The sequence below is a fragment of the Chiloscyllium punctatum genome, chromosome 9 (assembly GCF_047496795.1).
Source record: "Chiloscyllium punctatum isolate Juve2018m chromosome 9, sChiPun1.3, whole genome shotgun sequence".
In the NCBI taxonomy this organism is placed as follows: domain Eukaryota; kingdom Metazoa; phylum Chordata; class Chondrichthyes; order Orectolobiformes; family Hemiscylliidae; genus Chiloscyllium; species Chiloscyllium punctatum.
In genome coordinates, this window is record NC_092747.1 from 41160377 (window position 1) to 41175554 (window position 15178).

The 15178-nt window shown below is 42.0% G+C and overlaps 1 protein-coding gene across 4 annotated transcripts in view; it reads right to left on the bottom strand.

Annotated features, from left to right (window-relative positions):
• Positions 1–15178, bottom strand: part of LOC140481325 (actin-binding protein WASF3-like) — a 113032-nt gene that overhangs the window by 26509 nt on the left and 71345 nt on the right. For all 4 annotated transcript variants that reach the window (XM_072577312.1, XM_072577313.1, XM_072577311.1 and 1 more), the window contains one exon: positions 1980–2133. In XM_072577312.1, coding sequence (XP_072433413.1) covers positions 1980–2133 — 154 coding nt within the window. The remainder of the gene's footprint in view (positions 1–1979; positions 2134–15178) is intronic.

Here is a 15178-nt window from a genome sequence, read left to right on the forward strand (position 1 = left end):
TAGCCAGTACGCTTGTTAAGATGATGTAGATGGTGCCGAGCAAAATATTTGGTTTTTTGAGGAAGTGACATTATGAATGGGCATGAAAAAAATCGTACGGTCTATAATAGGTTTCCAATATACTATTTACAGAGCTTCACATAAAAAGGCTGTTAATTAGGTTTTAAGCTTTGGAGATGCAAAATAAAATTTTAAAATAGTAGTCGGGAAGGATGGCAAAATGATGTTGGGTGGTACTACAGAATTGAGTTTCGATAGATCCATGGAAGAATTTGTTTTTTATTTTATTTTACATGAAATAATTTAGATTCAGAAGCTTATTGCAATAAGTCAAATTTGCACATAGTAATCACACATGGGGTGGGATAGTTGAACCTGAAAAACTGAGCAAAAATCTACAAATTGGGATAGACAAAATGAGAGAGAAATCTGCAGCAGATAAAATTGATGAACAAGTGTAAATTATTACACACAGGAGGAAAGTGACATAATCATCATATTATGTTGAATTATCTGCAAGCTAAGGATAAATGAAATGTATTGATCTTAATATTAGATTAGATTAGATTACTTACAGTGTGGAAACAGGCCCTTCGGCCCAACAATTCCACACTGCCCCGCCGAAGCGTAACCCACCCATACCCCTACATCTACATTTACCCCTTACCTAACACTATGGGCAATTTAGCATGGCCAATTCACCTGGCCTGCACATCTTTTGGACTGTGGGAGGAAACCGGAGCACCCGGAGGAAACCCACGCAGACACGGGGAGAATGTGCAAACTCCACACAGTCAGTCGCCTGAGGCGGGAATTGAACCTGGGTCTCAGGCGCTGTGAGGCAGCAGTGCTAACCACTGTGCCACCGTACTGCAAAATAGTAATCAACAAATACCAAATTAGTGGCAAATACTTTTGGTAGAAAAACAGAAAAGCAATTATCATCTGAATGGTGATAAGTTGGAAAAGGTAGAGGTGCAACAAGACCTGGGTGTCCTTGTACACCAGTCACCAGGTGCTAAAAACAGACAGCTCAAATTAGGGGAAATCATTCCTAAACTGTATAACACTCTGGTACTTTGCCAGACTCTCATCAGTAAAACACAAGAGGCAGTTTATATGGAGATAAAATCAGGGAGTATAGAAATAGCCTTGAAATCATTTGAAAAGGCAGATGCTACAAAACTCAATACTTTCTATATGTATGAATTAGGATGATCTGACTGGCATTCCTCACGTAAATCTAACCTGTGAACTTAGTGGTTTACATCAGACTTATAAAACTGTATCAAATTTCTACTGCTTATGATCGTAATGGTGAATGGAACTTAGATAACCAATGCAAAATCAAAACAGAAATGCCACAGATGCTCAACTTGAAGGGAGAGTAGAGTTTTGTGCATAACCCTTCAAAGTTAAAAAGACTGTAGAAATTATGTTATAGGTTAATGTTTAGATTATGAGCATTACTGGACAAATAGTGCATTTCCCTTTTAGTTTTACTCCTACAACTCATTTGACCCATTTTAGAAATCATTACTGAAATCTTCAATTTCAGTTCTTCTCCCATACCTAACTGGGGCTTGACAACCAAAGATGAGTTTATGCTTTCCAGTTGAGTCCCACCAAATTACTTATTAAATGTTTAAAAATGTATTACATTTCTACTAGAACCACTGAAGCTTCCAACAAATGGAATGCTATGAAAGGCTTTTGATTATTCATGTCAAACTAGAAATTATCAAGTTCGGAAGAAACACACCAGACTCAAACATCAATTCTGTTTCTCTCTCCATAGATACTGCAAGACCTGCAGAGTTTCTCTAGCATTCTCTGTGTTGGTTTCAGATTTTCAGTAGCTATTTTTATAAAAATTACGGGGGCTACTGGAGCTGTAGTAAGAGATCCAGAGGCAGAAGTCCTATCATACCAAAAATTCAGAAAAGCAAAGTGCTATGGCTTACAAGCCACATTCATACCTGTATGCTGAAAGGATGTCCAATGGAGGTGGTTTATCACTCTGCATATACATTTCCAACACTGGGTTTGGAGTTGAACTCTTTGAAACAACCTGTTGATCTTGTATTGTAGAACTCTTGAAAGCTTTCCTCATGTTAATATCCTGCAAAGAAACTATACAGCAAAAGCTCATGTTAAAAACCTTATTTAAACATTCAAAATTATATATAATTATTACAGTCCCTTAATTTTTCTTTTAAACTGGCATTTCTTCATGGACAAAGATCTTAAGAAGGTTGCACTCGTTGGTTCCAGCACCACTGGTGGGTAGTCAATGTCATCAATGACCTGCAGATATTCCGACAGTGAGGGTAGGTGAAGTCTAATCTCTGTTCGAGGCAACTGAATCTATCCTTCTCTTTCTCTTTCATGCTGGGTCCTCACTCAGGGTCAAATATGTCAGTAGCACTCCTTATGTAGCATTGCCAGAAATCAAGAAATAAGGCCTGCGTTTCCCATTAGTTATGATCAATATGGCACACAGAGGGACTCCTCCAGAAAGTTCTTGAAACAGTTGTGTGGAGCCCTCTATTTAATTTGCCAATGGTCAGCTCTCCATACAACACTGGGCAGGCAACAGTCAGAATTCAGGCATCACAATCTGAATCACTTCATACACTTCAGCACACAATATTCTAAACTGTGGCCTAACTAACATTCCAGCATTACCTCCTTGTTCTTAAACTCTATGCCTCAGACAATAAGGGCATGCATCCTCTATACCTTCTTAATCACTTTATGCCTTAACCACTTTATCTATCCGCCCTATAACCTTAAGGAACCAGTGGACATGCTCAAGAAGTTTCCTCTAATCCTAATGTTTCTCAGGGTTCTTCCATTCATCATGCCTTATTTATCTTGCTCAAGTGCATCATCTCACAATTATCTGGATTGAATTCCATTTATCACCGATTAGCCCACCTGATCAGCCCATCAATATCCACCTGTAATCCAAGGCCATCCTCCTCACTACTGTTATGACATGGGGTAAAACCCTCTGCTTAATTCAAACCAGCAACACAAAGATTTATCCCGTGCGGTAATCTGTGAAAATTCGAGAAGCCAAGAACTATTTAAAGTAAAAATTAAGAACTTTATTTCTTAAAATAATAGAGAATAATTAACTAATAACTATTTACAACTCCTTCCTCTAACCTAACTTTTACTTACCCTTCTATAATATTAGTCCAATAAAACCCCCGATTAAGATTTACCGCAAAATTCAAATTAAAAAAAAAACTGCCAGCAGTCGAATCTTTTCATTACACCTTCCACTGTAGAGTTGCTCTCCAGGTCTGTGTTGATGTTTTTCCTCGGTACAAATTCCTTCTCTAGACAGGTACCTCTCAGAGGGTTCTGACTAGCAGCTTACATCCATTGGTCTTTTGGCAGTTCTCTTTCAACTGTTCAATTTTTCCTAGTCTTAAACCCCCAGTGCATCAGATTGTGTCATTGGCTTTTAAGAATGTCAATATACTAAATTCAAACTTGACTGGAGTTTGTTTTTTTTCGGGGGGGTATAATTTAAACTGACTGGCCTAATTAGAATTTGTTTTTTTTTCCAGGCTACCAGCTACCCTAGCTGCTGGACCAAAAGGTTAGGTTATACCTTGTTCAGAACACTTGGTAGTTCTGCTAGCTGTTAACTCTCTTAAAGAGACAGTACCCCTTACATCTTCATAAGGCTACTTACCACCCTATTAATTCTGATATTATTCATGAACTTAAAAATCAACCCTCCTACATTCAGTTCTAAATCGTTTATATAAACCACAGACAGCATGGGCCTCAACACTGATCACTCCAGAACCTGAGTGGAAAAATCCTTAAACATCACTTTCTGCTTCCTGCTACTTAGCTAACTCTCTATCCAATCAGCCAAATTTCCCTGGATGCCATGCAATCTTATCTTCATGATCAGTCTCCCATGTGGAGCAACATGGTGGCTCAGTGGTTAGCACTGCTGCCTCACAACTCCAAGGTTCAATTCCAGCCTTGGGCAACAGTCTGTGTGGAGTTTGCACATTCTCCCCGTGTCTGCGTGGGCTTCCTCCAGCTTTTCCAGTTTCCTCCCACATTCCAAAGATGTGCAGGTCAAGTGAATTGGTCATGCTAAATTGTCCATAGTTGTTAGGTGCATTAGTCAAGGTGGGTTACTCTTCGGAGGGTCGGTGTGGACTTGTTGGGCCGAAGTGCCTGTTTCCACACTGTAGGTAATCTAATCTAATCTAAAAACCTTGCTGAAATCCAAGTAGAATATGTGGAATGCAGCTCCCTCATCAATACACCTGGTTACTTCTGAAAAATTCAGTCAATTTGGTCAGACATGACCTCCCCTTAAAATCATGCTGAGTATTCTTGATTAATCCCTGCCTCAGTGTCCTCGTTGTTACTGTGCATAGGGCTCAGCATATCTCAATGATTAACCTGGGCAGCCTTATCTCACTAAGGAGGTAAAAATAATGACTGCAGATGCTGGAAACCAGATTCTGGATTAGTGGTGCTGGAAGAGCACAGCAGTTCAGGCAGCATCCAAGTAGCTTCAAAATCGACGTTTCGGGCAAAAGCCCTGATGAAGGGCTTTTGCCCGAAACGTTGATTTCAAAGCTACTTGGATGCTGACTGAACTGCTGTGCTCTTCCAGCACCACTTATCTCAGACTAAATCCATCCAAAAAATGTCTAACTGAAACTAAAGGCAAAAAATTAGGGATGGATAATAAATGCTACTCCAGCGAATGACACCTACATTCCATTAATTAATGAATTAAAACTGCTAATACAGCAGAGGACTATCTGTGCTGTTCATGTAGACCAAGTTCGTGTCCATAATGGGGGCCTCTCATTAGGGGTTACACCTTAAAGGGGTAGGGAAATCAGAAACAACAAAGGTTTTTTTTAATTTGTTAAGTTGTTCATAGTTGTGCTGGTAAATGTAATATTGTCACAATAACCTAAATATGTATTATATATCACAGTTTGCTACACAACTACAAGAATCCCAGTTTTGTGCTGAATATTACGCTGTTGACATAATGTCTCTCTGCTTCAGAATGATTTTCAGTGGGAGCAGGGACATGAACTGATTCAAGACAAATCAAAGAGCTGGTGAGGAAATGAGGAGAATAACTTTGGTTGCTCATCCAATTGTCATGTGCAATGACTGAAAGGGCCATAGAGGCAGATTCTATGACAACTTTCAAATGAAGAACACATTAAATACTTGAAGGCTTACTGGACTTCAGAGGAAGAGCAGCAGTGAGGGCTTAACTTTGACAGTTCTTTGACAGATGTTAAGAAAAAGGAGCAGGAGTACAGAGGAACCTTGATTATCTGAAGGACATGGGTGGGGAGTATTTCATTCAGTTCATCGAATTCCGGATAATCGAATGCCAGATAACAATTTAGCTGAGCATCTGGACCTGGCGATCTCACCAGGTAATCAGATATTCGGATAATTGAATGCCAGATAATCGAAATTCCTCTATACACCAATTAGCCCCACAGCCTTGTCATTCTATAACATCATAGCTGATGTACCCTAGGTCTCAACTCGTCTTTTGTGCCAGCTCCTCACAGACCTCAACTCTTTGATATTTCAATAATCTACCTACTGCCTCTTTAACAAGTACTTTGCGTCAGTTTTCACAGTGGAAGACAGGAGTAATATCCCAACAATTAAAGGGAGTCAGGGGGCTGAGTTGAGTATGGTTGCCATTACAAAAGAGATAGTGCTAGAAAAGCTAAAAAGTCTTAAAATTGATAAATCTCCTGTCCCCGATGGGATACATCCTAGAGTTCTGAGAGAGGTGGCTGAGGAAATAGCGGAGCCATTGTTTGAGATCTTTCAAGAGTCACTGGAGTCAGGGAAAGTCCCGGATGATTGGAAGATCGCTGTTGTAACCCCCTTGTTCAAGAAGGGATCAAGACAAAAGATGGAAAATTATAGGCCAATTAGCCTAACCTCGGTTGTTGGTAAAATTCTAGAATCCATCATTAAGGATGAGGTTTCTAAATTCTTAGAAGAGCAGAGTCTGATTAGAAGAAGTCAACATGGATTTAGTAAGGGGAGGTCATGCCTGACAAACCTGTTGGAATTCTTTGAAGAGGTGACAAGTAGGTTAGACCAGGGAAACCCAGTGGATGTGGTCTATCTAGACTTCCAAAAGGCCTTTGAGAAGTTGCCACACAGGAGGCTGCTGAGCAAGGTGAGGGCCCATGGTGTTCGAGGAGAGCTACTGGGATGGATTGAGGATTGGCTGTCTGACAGAAGGCAGAGAGTTGGGATAAAAGGTTCTTTTTCGGAATGGCAGCCGGTAATGAGCGGTATCCCGCAGGGTTCAGTGTTGGGGCCACAGCTGTTCACATTATATATTAATGATCTGGATGAAGGGACTGGGGGCATTCTAGCAAAGTTTGCAGATGATACGAAGTTAGGTGGACAGGCAGGTAGTACTGAGGAAGTGGGGAGGCTACAGAAGGATCTAGACTGTTTGGGAGAGTGGTCCAGGAAATGGCTGATGGAATTCAACGTGAACAAATGCGAGGTCTTGCACTTTGGCAAAAAGAATAAAAGTATAGACTACTTTCTAAACGGTGAGAAAATTCATAAAGCCAAAGTACAAAGGGATCTGGGAGTGCTCGTCGAGGATTCTCTAAAGATCAACATGCAGGTTGAGTCCGTGATTAAGAAAGCGAATGCAATGTTGTCACTTATCTCAAGAGGGTTGGAACATAAAAGCACCGTTGTGCTCCTGAGACTTTATAAAGCTCTGGTTAGGCCCCATTTGGAGTACTGTGTCCAGTTTTGGTCCCCACACCTCAGGAAGGACATACTGGCACTGGAACGTGTCCAGCGGAGATTCACACGGATGATCCCTGGAATGGTTGGTCTAACATATGAGGAATGGCTGAGGATCCTGGGATTGTATTCATTGGAGTTTAGAAGATTAAGGGGAGACTTAATAGAGACGTACAAGATAATACATGGCTTGGAAAGGGTGGACGCTAGGAAATTGTTTCCCTTAGGCGAGGAGACTAGAACCCGTGGACACAGCCTTAAAATTAGTGGGGGGTCAATTCAGAACAGAAATGCGGAGACATTTCTTCAGCCAGAGAGTGGTGGGCCTGTGGAATTCATTGCCGCAGAGTGCATTGGAGGCCGGGACGCTAAATGTTTTCAAGGCAGAGATTGATAGATTCTTGTTGTCTCGAGGAATTAAGGGCTACGGGGAGAATGCGGGTAAGTGGAGTTGAAATACCCATCAGCCATGATTGAATGGCGGAGTGGACTCGATGGGCCGAATGGCCTTACTTCCACTCCTATGTCTTATGGTCTTAAATATTTTCAGTAACCTAGCCTTTGCAAACTCTTTGGCGTAGAGAATTCCAGAAAATCACTGCCCTCTGGGGGAAGAAATTCCTTTGTATCTCAGTTCTAGGGTTTATCTCAGTCCCCTTATTCTGTATCTATTCCGTTGTTCAAGAATCCCTACCAATGGAAACATCTTCTCAACATCTATCTTATAAAGTACCCTTCTGAATCTTGCATCTTTCAATACTAAGATCATGACACATTCTTGTAAACAATGAATAAAGGCCTAACCTATTTAGGTATTCTTAATAAATTAACACTTCATCTCAGGAATCAGCCTCAAATTCTTTTGAACTGACTCCAATGCCTGTATTTCATTTTTTTGGTGAGGTGGCCAGCTGCCACCTCACCAACATCCTGTAGAGTTGTAACAAGAATTCTCCATTTTAAACTCTCTCCTTAGCAACATAGGCCAAAATTCCATTTGCATCTTAATTAGTAATTGCTGCACCTGCACACAAACCCTTTGTGTTTAATGCAGTCTTAGAATGTTAGATTACTATCTTCTAAGCCTCATTGAGTATAGCCTAACTGATCCAGTATCTCTTCAAATATCAGTCTGATAAACCCTACTCCTTGCAAGAGAGAAAGCAAGAAAAATAAAAACTGATGAACAATCCCAATGATAAGCAAATCAAAGTCAGGTATTGATCTATGCATACCTTAAACAGTCACAACTGGCAGTAAAATTAGATTAGATTACATTACATTAGTGTGGAAACAGGACCTTCAGCCCAACAAGTCCACACTGACCCGCTGAAGCGCAAACCACCCATACCCCTTACCTAACACTACGGGCAATTTAGCATGGCCAATTCACCTGACCTGCACATCTTTGGACTGTGGGAGGAAACCGGAGCACCCGGAGGAAACCCACGCAGACAGGGGGAGAACGTGCAAACTCCACTCAGTCTGAGGTGGGAATTGAACCCGGGTCTCAGGCGCTGTGAGGCAGCAATGCTAACCACTGTGCCACCGTGCCACCCAAAAACTTAGATCTCAGTGGAACCAGGAGATCTGGAGAAAGAATGACTATATCCGTAAAAAACAAACTATTCCTATGGGTCACAGAATCAAAAGGTAACATAATTAATTTCCATTTAGGAGATGTACAGCATGGAAACAGACCATTCGTCCAACTCATCCAAACTGACCACACCTGCCCATTTACTTCTTCTCCCCTGAGTATCTAAGAGCCCAAACACACAATACTGTAAACTAAATCTAGTTTACTGTATTCGCTGCTCACATTGTGGTCTCCTCTACATTGGAAGAAAAAGCTTCACAGAACACCTGCTTTCTGTCTGCAAAAAAAAAAGAGAGCTTCCAATTGCCTACCACTTCAAAACACCACCTTGTTCCCTGGTCAACATAACTGTCTCAGGCTTGCTACAGTGCTCCAGTGAATCTAAAGACAGGCTGAAAGAACAGCACCTTATCTTCCACCTAGGAATTCTACAGTCTTCTGTACTCAATAGAGTTCAAAAATGTCCTTACCCAACCCCAACACACCAAGCCTTGTTATCACATGGTCTGCTTTATACACAACCCACTATTGGTCACTAATAGTCCCTGTTATCAGCTATTCATTCTCCCAGGCTGATCGTTATTCACTTCTTTCTCTGTCCAACTGTTCCTCTCTGTCTATCTCCACCTATCATTTTTTCATTACCCTCTTCTCCCACTCTGTCTTCTGCATTAAAAAAATAACTTTCTCCTAGCTACCATCAATTCTGAATGGTCACTGGACCCGAAATGTTAAGCCTGATTTCTCTCTCCAGATTCTGCCAGACCTGCTGAGTTTTTCCAGCAATTTGTTTTGTGAGGAGTGAACAAGTGCTCCAGTTCATCCATGCACTCTTTAAATGTTTCCCATCACTTATTACTTGTCATTCTTCTGTGCAATGTTCCCCAATTTATCAGGGAGAATTTGCACTTCATACCATCATATCTTACTTTAGTTAGATTCAGAACCCTACAAACAAAAATAGAAACTGCTGGAAAAGCTCAGCAGGTCTGGCAGCATCTGTGAATGGTGCATCAGGAATGGTGACCCTTCCTCAGAACTGATGGCAACTAGGAAAATGTCAGTTTATATACAGAAGATAGGGTGGGGAGATTGGGTAAGGAGAAAAAAGGGAGAGATACAGCCCAAACAGATAGAAGAACAGTTAGACAGATAAAGGAGTTGATAACGATCCAGTTAGGAGGATGAATAGCTGTTAATGGAGGCTATTAGTGGCTAACAATAGGTAGTGCATAATGGCAGACTGTGTGATAATAAGATTAGAGTGGTTCTGGAAAAGCACAGCAGGTCAGGCAGCATCTGAGGGGCAGGAAAATCAACATTTCAAACAAAAGCCCTTCATCAGAAATGTGATAACAAGGCCTGGTGTGTGTGGTTGGGGGTTAGGACACGGGGGAGTTCAGGCTCTAAATTATTGAACTCTACATTGAGTCCAGAGGGCTGCAGGATCCCCAGGCAGAAAATGAGTTGTTTTCCCAGCTTGGATAGAGCTTCACTCAACCACTGCAGCAAGCCTGAGACAGAGATGTTGACCAAGGAACAGAGTAGTATACTGAAGTGGCAAGCAATTGGAAGTTCAGGGTCTTTTTTGTGGGCAGAATATAGCTGTTCTGCGAAGCAGTCACCCAGTCTATGCATTATTTCCCCAATGTAGAGGTGAGCAGTGAATGCAGTAGACTAGATTGTGAGAAGTGCAGGTAAAATCCTGCTTCACCTGGAAGATATGTTTAGCTCTTGGATACTGAGGAGGCGGTAATTGGGGAGGTGTTACACTTTTGGCAATTGCAGGGGAAGGTGCCATGGGAGTAAAGGATGAGTGGACCAACATGTCCCACAGAGAACAGTCTCTGTGGAAGGGAGGGGAATGTGTGTCTGGTGGTGGCATCTCATGGAGGTAGTAGAAATGGCAGCTGATGATCTTCTGGATGTAGAGGCTGGTGGGATGGTAGGTAAGGACAAAGGGAACCCTATTGCTGTTGCAGAAGGGGTTGGGGGTGGGGGGAGTGCGGGATATGGATCAGACCTAGTTGAAGGCCCTGTTGACAATGGTGTTGGGGATTCCTTGGTTGAAGAAGAAAGTTGACAGTTCAGAGGTGCCCTTGTTAAAGCTGACCTCATCAGAACATATGCGAGAAAAACAGAGGAACTGGAAGAAAGGTGTGATGATGTATTGCTGTGGGAGTTGGTGGGTTTATAGTGGTCAGTTTATCCCCAGAAATGGAAATAGAAATGTCAAGAAAGGGAAGAGAGGAGTCAGAGTTAGACTAGGTGAAATTGAGGGTGGGGTGGAAATTGGAAGTGAAGCTGATGAACTGATCATCGATATATTGGAGAAAGAGTTGAGTGGAGGCCAGAATAGGACTGGAACAAGGAATATTTAATGTATCCCACAAAGAGACAGGCATAATTGTGCCCATGCAAGTGCCCATTGCCATCCCTCTGACCTGAAGACAATAGGAGGAGTTAAAACAAATGTTGTGGGTAAGGTCAAGCTCAGCTGAGCAGAGCGTGGTGGAATCAGTTCAAGGATTTGCTCCAGGAAAAAGCGGAAAGCCCAGAGACCATCCTGTTAGGGGATGGATGTGTAAAGAGATTGCACATCCATGGTAAAGAGGAAGCAGCTGGAGTCTGCAAACTAGGAAGTTTGAAACTGACAAAGCATCAGTGGAATCATGGTTGCACATGGGCAGGGAATTGACCAGGGGAGAAAAGACTGACTCAAGGTAGAAGGAGAGGAGTTCTGTGGGGCAAAAGCATTGGGTCTGCCCGGACAGTCCTGTTTGTGGATTTTCAGAAGGAGGTAGAAGAGAGCTGTGCCGGATTGGGGGTCTATCAGCTTGGAGGCAGTAGGGATGAGGCAATGGAAAATCACCAGATGAAATGAGGTCAGTGACTGTAGTTGATTCAATTGCCTCATGTGCCTTGGTGGGGTCATGGTCTAGGGGACGATAGGAGAGATATCTGAGAGCAGGCAATCAGCCTCTACAATGTTGAGGTCAGTATGCCAGAGTACCACCCTTATCAGCAGGCTTAATAACAAAGTCACTGGTGGACCTACGCACAAAGTGCAGTCAGTTCGAATGGAGATAGGTTGGATTGGGTGATCGGGGGCAGAGAAACTGAGGAGACCAATGTCACATTTACAGTTCTCAATGAACAGATCAAGTGCATGCAAAAGGCTAGAGGGAGTAGTCCAGGTGGAGGGAGAGTGTTGGAGCTGGGCAAGGGGGTCTGTGGGATGGAAAGAGAAATCTTGTCCAAAAATGGGCATGGAGGCGAAGACGACAGAAGAGGAACTCGTCATGTTGTGCCCAAAATTTATTAAGCTGGGTATGCAGAGGGATAAAGCGGAGAACTTTGTTGAGTACAACAATCAGAGAGCAGAAGGTTAGGAGGGATGGTGAATACCCAACAGGAGGTGGGGTTGGGGAGGGGATGGAGTCGGAGGGAAGGAGATGGAGGAATTTCCAAAAGGCCATGGCTATCCCTGAATTGTTGCATCTTGTGGGTCGTGATGCCTGAAAGGAAAACATTTCTTGTTAGCACACCGAATGAGCGAGGTGATGAAGTGGAACGGCGGAGTGGTGCAGCCCTCAGCCAGGCGTGTTACAATTCTGCTGGAGAGAAACATCCAGGTCCAGATTCAGAATCAACGACATCATTCTCCATCTCAGTGAAGAAATCTATCATATTATGGTCACTCTTTCCCATTGGTTTTGCACTGCCAGAATGCCAATTATTTCCTTCTCATTAGACAGTACCCAATCTCAGGTGGTCTATTCCACAATTTATTGATCCGGAAAATCTTCCATGACACTCTCCGTATCTTTCTCTCCACATGTGTTGTTACTGATTTGATTTGTCCAGTTTAATTACATTTGTACCTAAATTGCTCTAACTTTCTGCTTAATATCTTTTTTTTGAGAGATATTTTTATTGAAGAGAAAGAAACGCTTTTATAACATATTATTACAGACTTTCAAAATAATACACACAAATATAAACATCAATATACAATTAAATATTAAATAAATAATAGCCAAAACATAGCAAACAAAGAGAAAAGATAAAAAAAACTCAACTAACTACTAATCTAACCTACAACTAACCAGAATGCATAATAAAAATATCTTACATTACTCAATTTAATTATTATGTTTTTTTTTATTCCTTTTATGAGGTACATGCTCAGAACGAATTAACATCAAGTCATAATAAAACCAGTATTCGTACGGGATTCCTCTCCCCCCCGGGGTCCCTGGACCAGCCAGAACTGCTACCACAACTAGATAAAAGCCCTTGACAAAATGGCAGAAATATCTGTATCTATATAGTTCAGAAAGGGTTGCCATATTTTATAAAATAATTCAGTTTTTTGGTGCACCATATTTGTAAGGAAGTCAAGGGGAATACATTCCATGAGGTAAAAACAATGACTGCAGATGCTGGAAACCAGATTCTGGATTAGTGGTGCTGGAAGAGCACAGCAGTTCAGGCAGCATCCAAGTAGCTTCGAAATCGACATTTCAGGCAATGATTCCATGGTCATTCCATGACCAACCTATACCAATTCGAAAGTCCCAGAGGGCCCTCAGCTACCCAGATTACTAAGATATTTTTCCTTGCTCAAAAGGAGAGAATGGAAAATGATTTCCTCCGTGCACATCCAGGGAAGGCAGGCTCGAAAAGCCCAGAAGAGATACTGGATCCACCTAAATTTCTGCTCCCAAGATTTCTGTCAGAGCATTTGCTACTCTGACCCAGTACTTGCGGATCTTGTGACATGTCCATAAGCAGTGTGTGAGTGCGCTGACCTCTATTTTACATTTAGGACACATTGATAATGCTCCTGCCCTAAATTTTGCCAATTGTTCCGGTGCTATATGAGTCCTATGGAATATCTTTAATTGAATAGCTTGGGTTCTATTACAGATAGAAATCTTTCTGGCATTTTCCCAGATGTCGTCCCACATTTCTGAAGAGATTTCCAACCCCAATTCTTGATTCCATGTGTTAAACAATCTTTCCATGTTTTCTGATACTTTGTTACGTAATGAATGATAGAGAGTGCTGGCCGAGGGTAAACACATTGGCCACAACACTCTTCGTTCCCTATCTGATTTATAAGAGCAATCTAATAACGTAGTCTTCTTTTGTATGTAATCGCGAATTTGGAAGTACCGAAAGAGGTCTCCATTAGGTAGTCCAAATTTCTGGTGTAGCTGTTCAAAAGACACAATAACCTCCCCATCGAACAGATCCCTTAAGCAAGGAATACCCCTGGACCTCCAGGATTTAAATACGGCGTCTGTGAGCCCTGGTTGAAAACCCCATGCTCCCACTATAGGAGTATAAGGGGAGGTTTTTGTGAGTTGGCCTTGTTCTGCCGCATTATCTTCCAGGCTTTAATTGTGTTTAATCCAACAGGATTTTTACAATGGTCCATAATGACTTTCATTTTATCTAAAAATAGGAGATTAATCAGGGGACACTTTGCTTGAGAGGCCCCGCTGTCCATCCAGATTGTGTCTCATGTGACCCGCAATCAATCAGCTATGTAGCTTAATAGAGAACTCAGCTGATAATTCCTAAAGTCTGGAAAATCCAGCCCTCCCCTTGCTTGTGGAAGCTGCAGCTTCATTAACTTAATAAGGGGCCGTCTATGATTCCAAATGAAAGAACCAAGCCAACCATATAGTTTGCGCAAGGCTGGCCTCGGTAGCATCACAGGGAGCATACTCATAGGATACAGGAAATGGGGCAAGATATTCATTTTAATTAGATCTATTCCGCCTAACCAAGATATTGGAAGATCCCCCCAACGTTGAAGGTCCTGCCTTATCCTCTCCAATAGATGTACAAAATTGATTTTATACAACTGGCCAAATAGAGAGGTGATAAAAATACCTAAATATAAAAAACGCTCCAGAGACTAAAAGGGAAAGCAAGATCCGGCCGATTAGTGGGACATACTAGCGAGACCGCCCATCGGCACGGCCTCCAATTTTGTGAAATTAATTTTGTAACCTGAGGACACACAAAATAAATTTAATGGACATTAAAGGATTACTAAGAAAAAGGAGAACATCAACTGCATAAAGGGTAATTTTATGTTTACCCGTACCAACCCTTGGAGCCATTATATTCGAATCAGCCTGTAGAGCTTCCGCTAGTGGCTCAATTATTAGCGTGAATAACAACGGTGAGAGAGGACAACCCTGACGGCAGCCCCTATCCACACTAAAGCTGTCCGAGCTGCTTTGGGGTCATTATACAATATTGAGACCCATTTAGTGAATATCTTTCCGACACCGAACTTTTCCAGTGTGTCAACCCAGTCAAATGCCTTCTCCGCATCCAACGAGACCACTATTCCCGGTAATCTTTCCTGATGACAGACTTGAATCACATTCAAAACCCTTGTAATGTTAGTAGATGATCTACGACCCTTGGTAAACCCCACCTGGTCCTCTTTTATGATGTGTGGTAACACCCTCTCCAACCCCAAAGAATTTTAAAATCTACATTTAACAAAGATATTGGTCTGTATGATGCGCAATCTTCTAGGGCCTTTCCTTTTTTCAGAATGAGAGAAATAGACATCTCTCTCAATGAGGAGGGAAGGCAGCCCTCACCATATGAGTAATTATACATGTCTATAAGTAGAAAGTGAGGACTGCAGATGCTGCAGATCAGAGCTGAAAAATGTGTTGCTGGAAAAGCGCAGCAGGTCAGGCAGCATCAAAGGAGCAGGAGAAT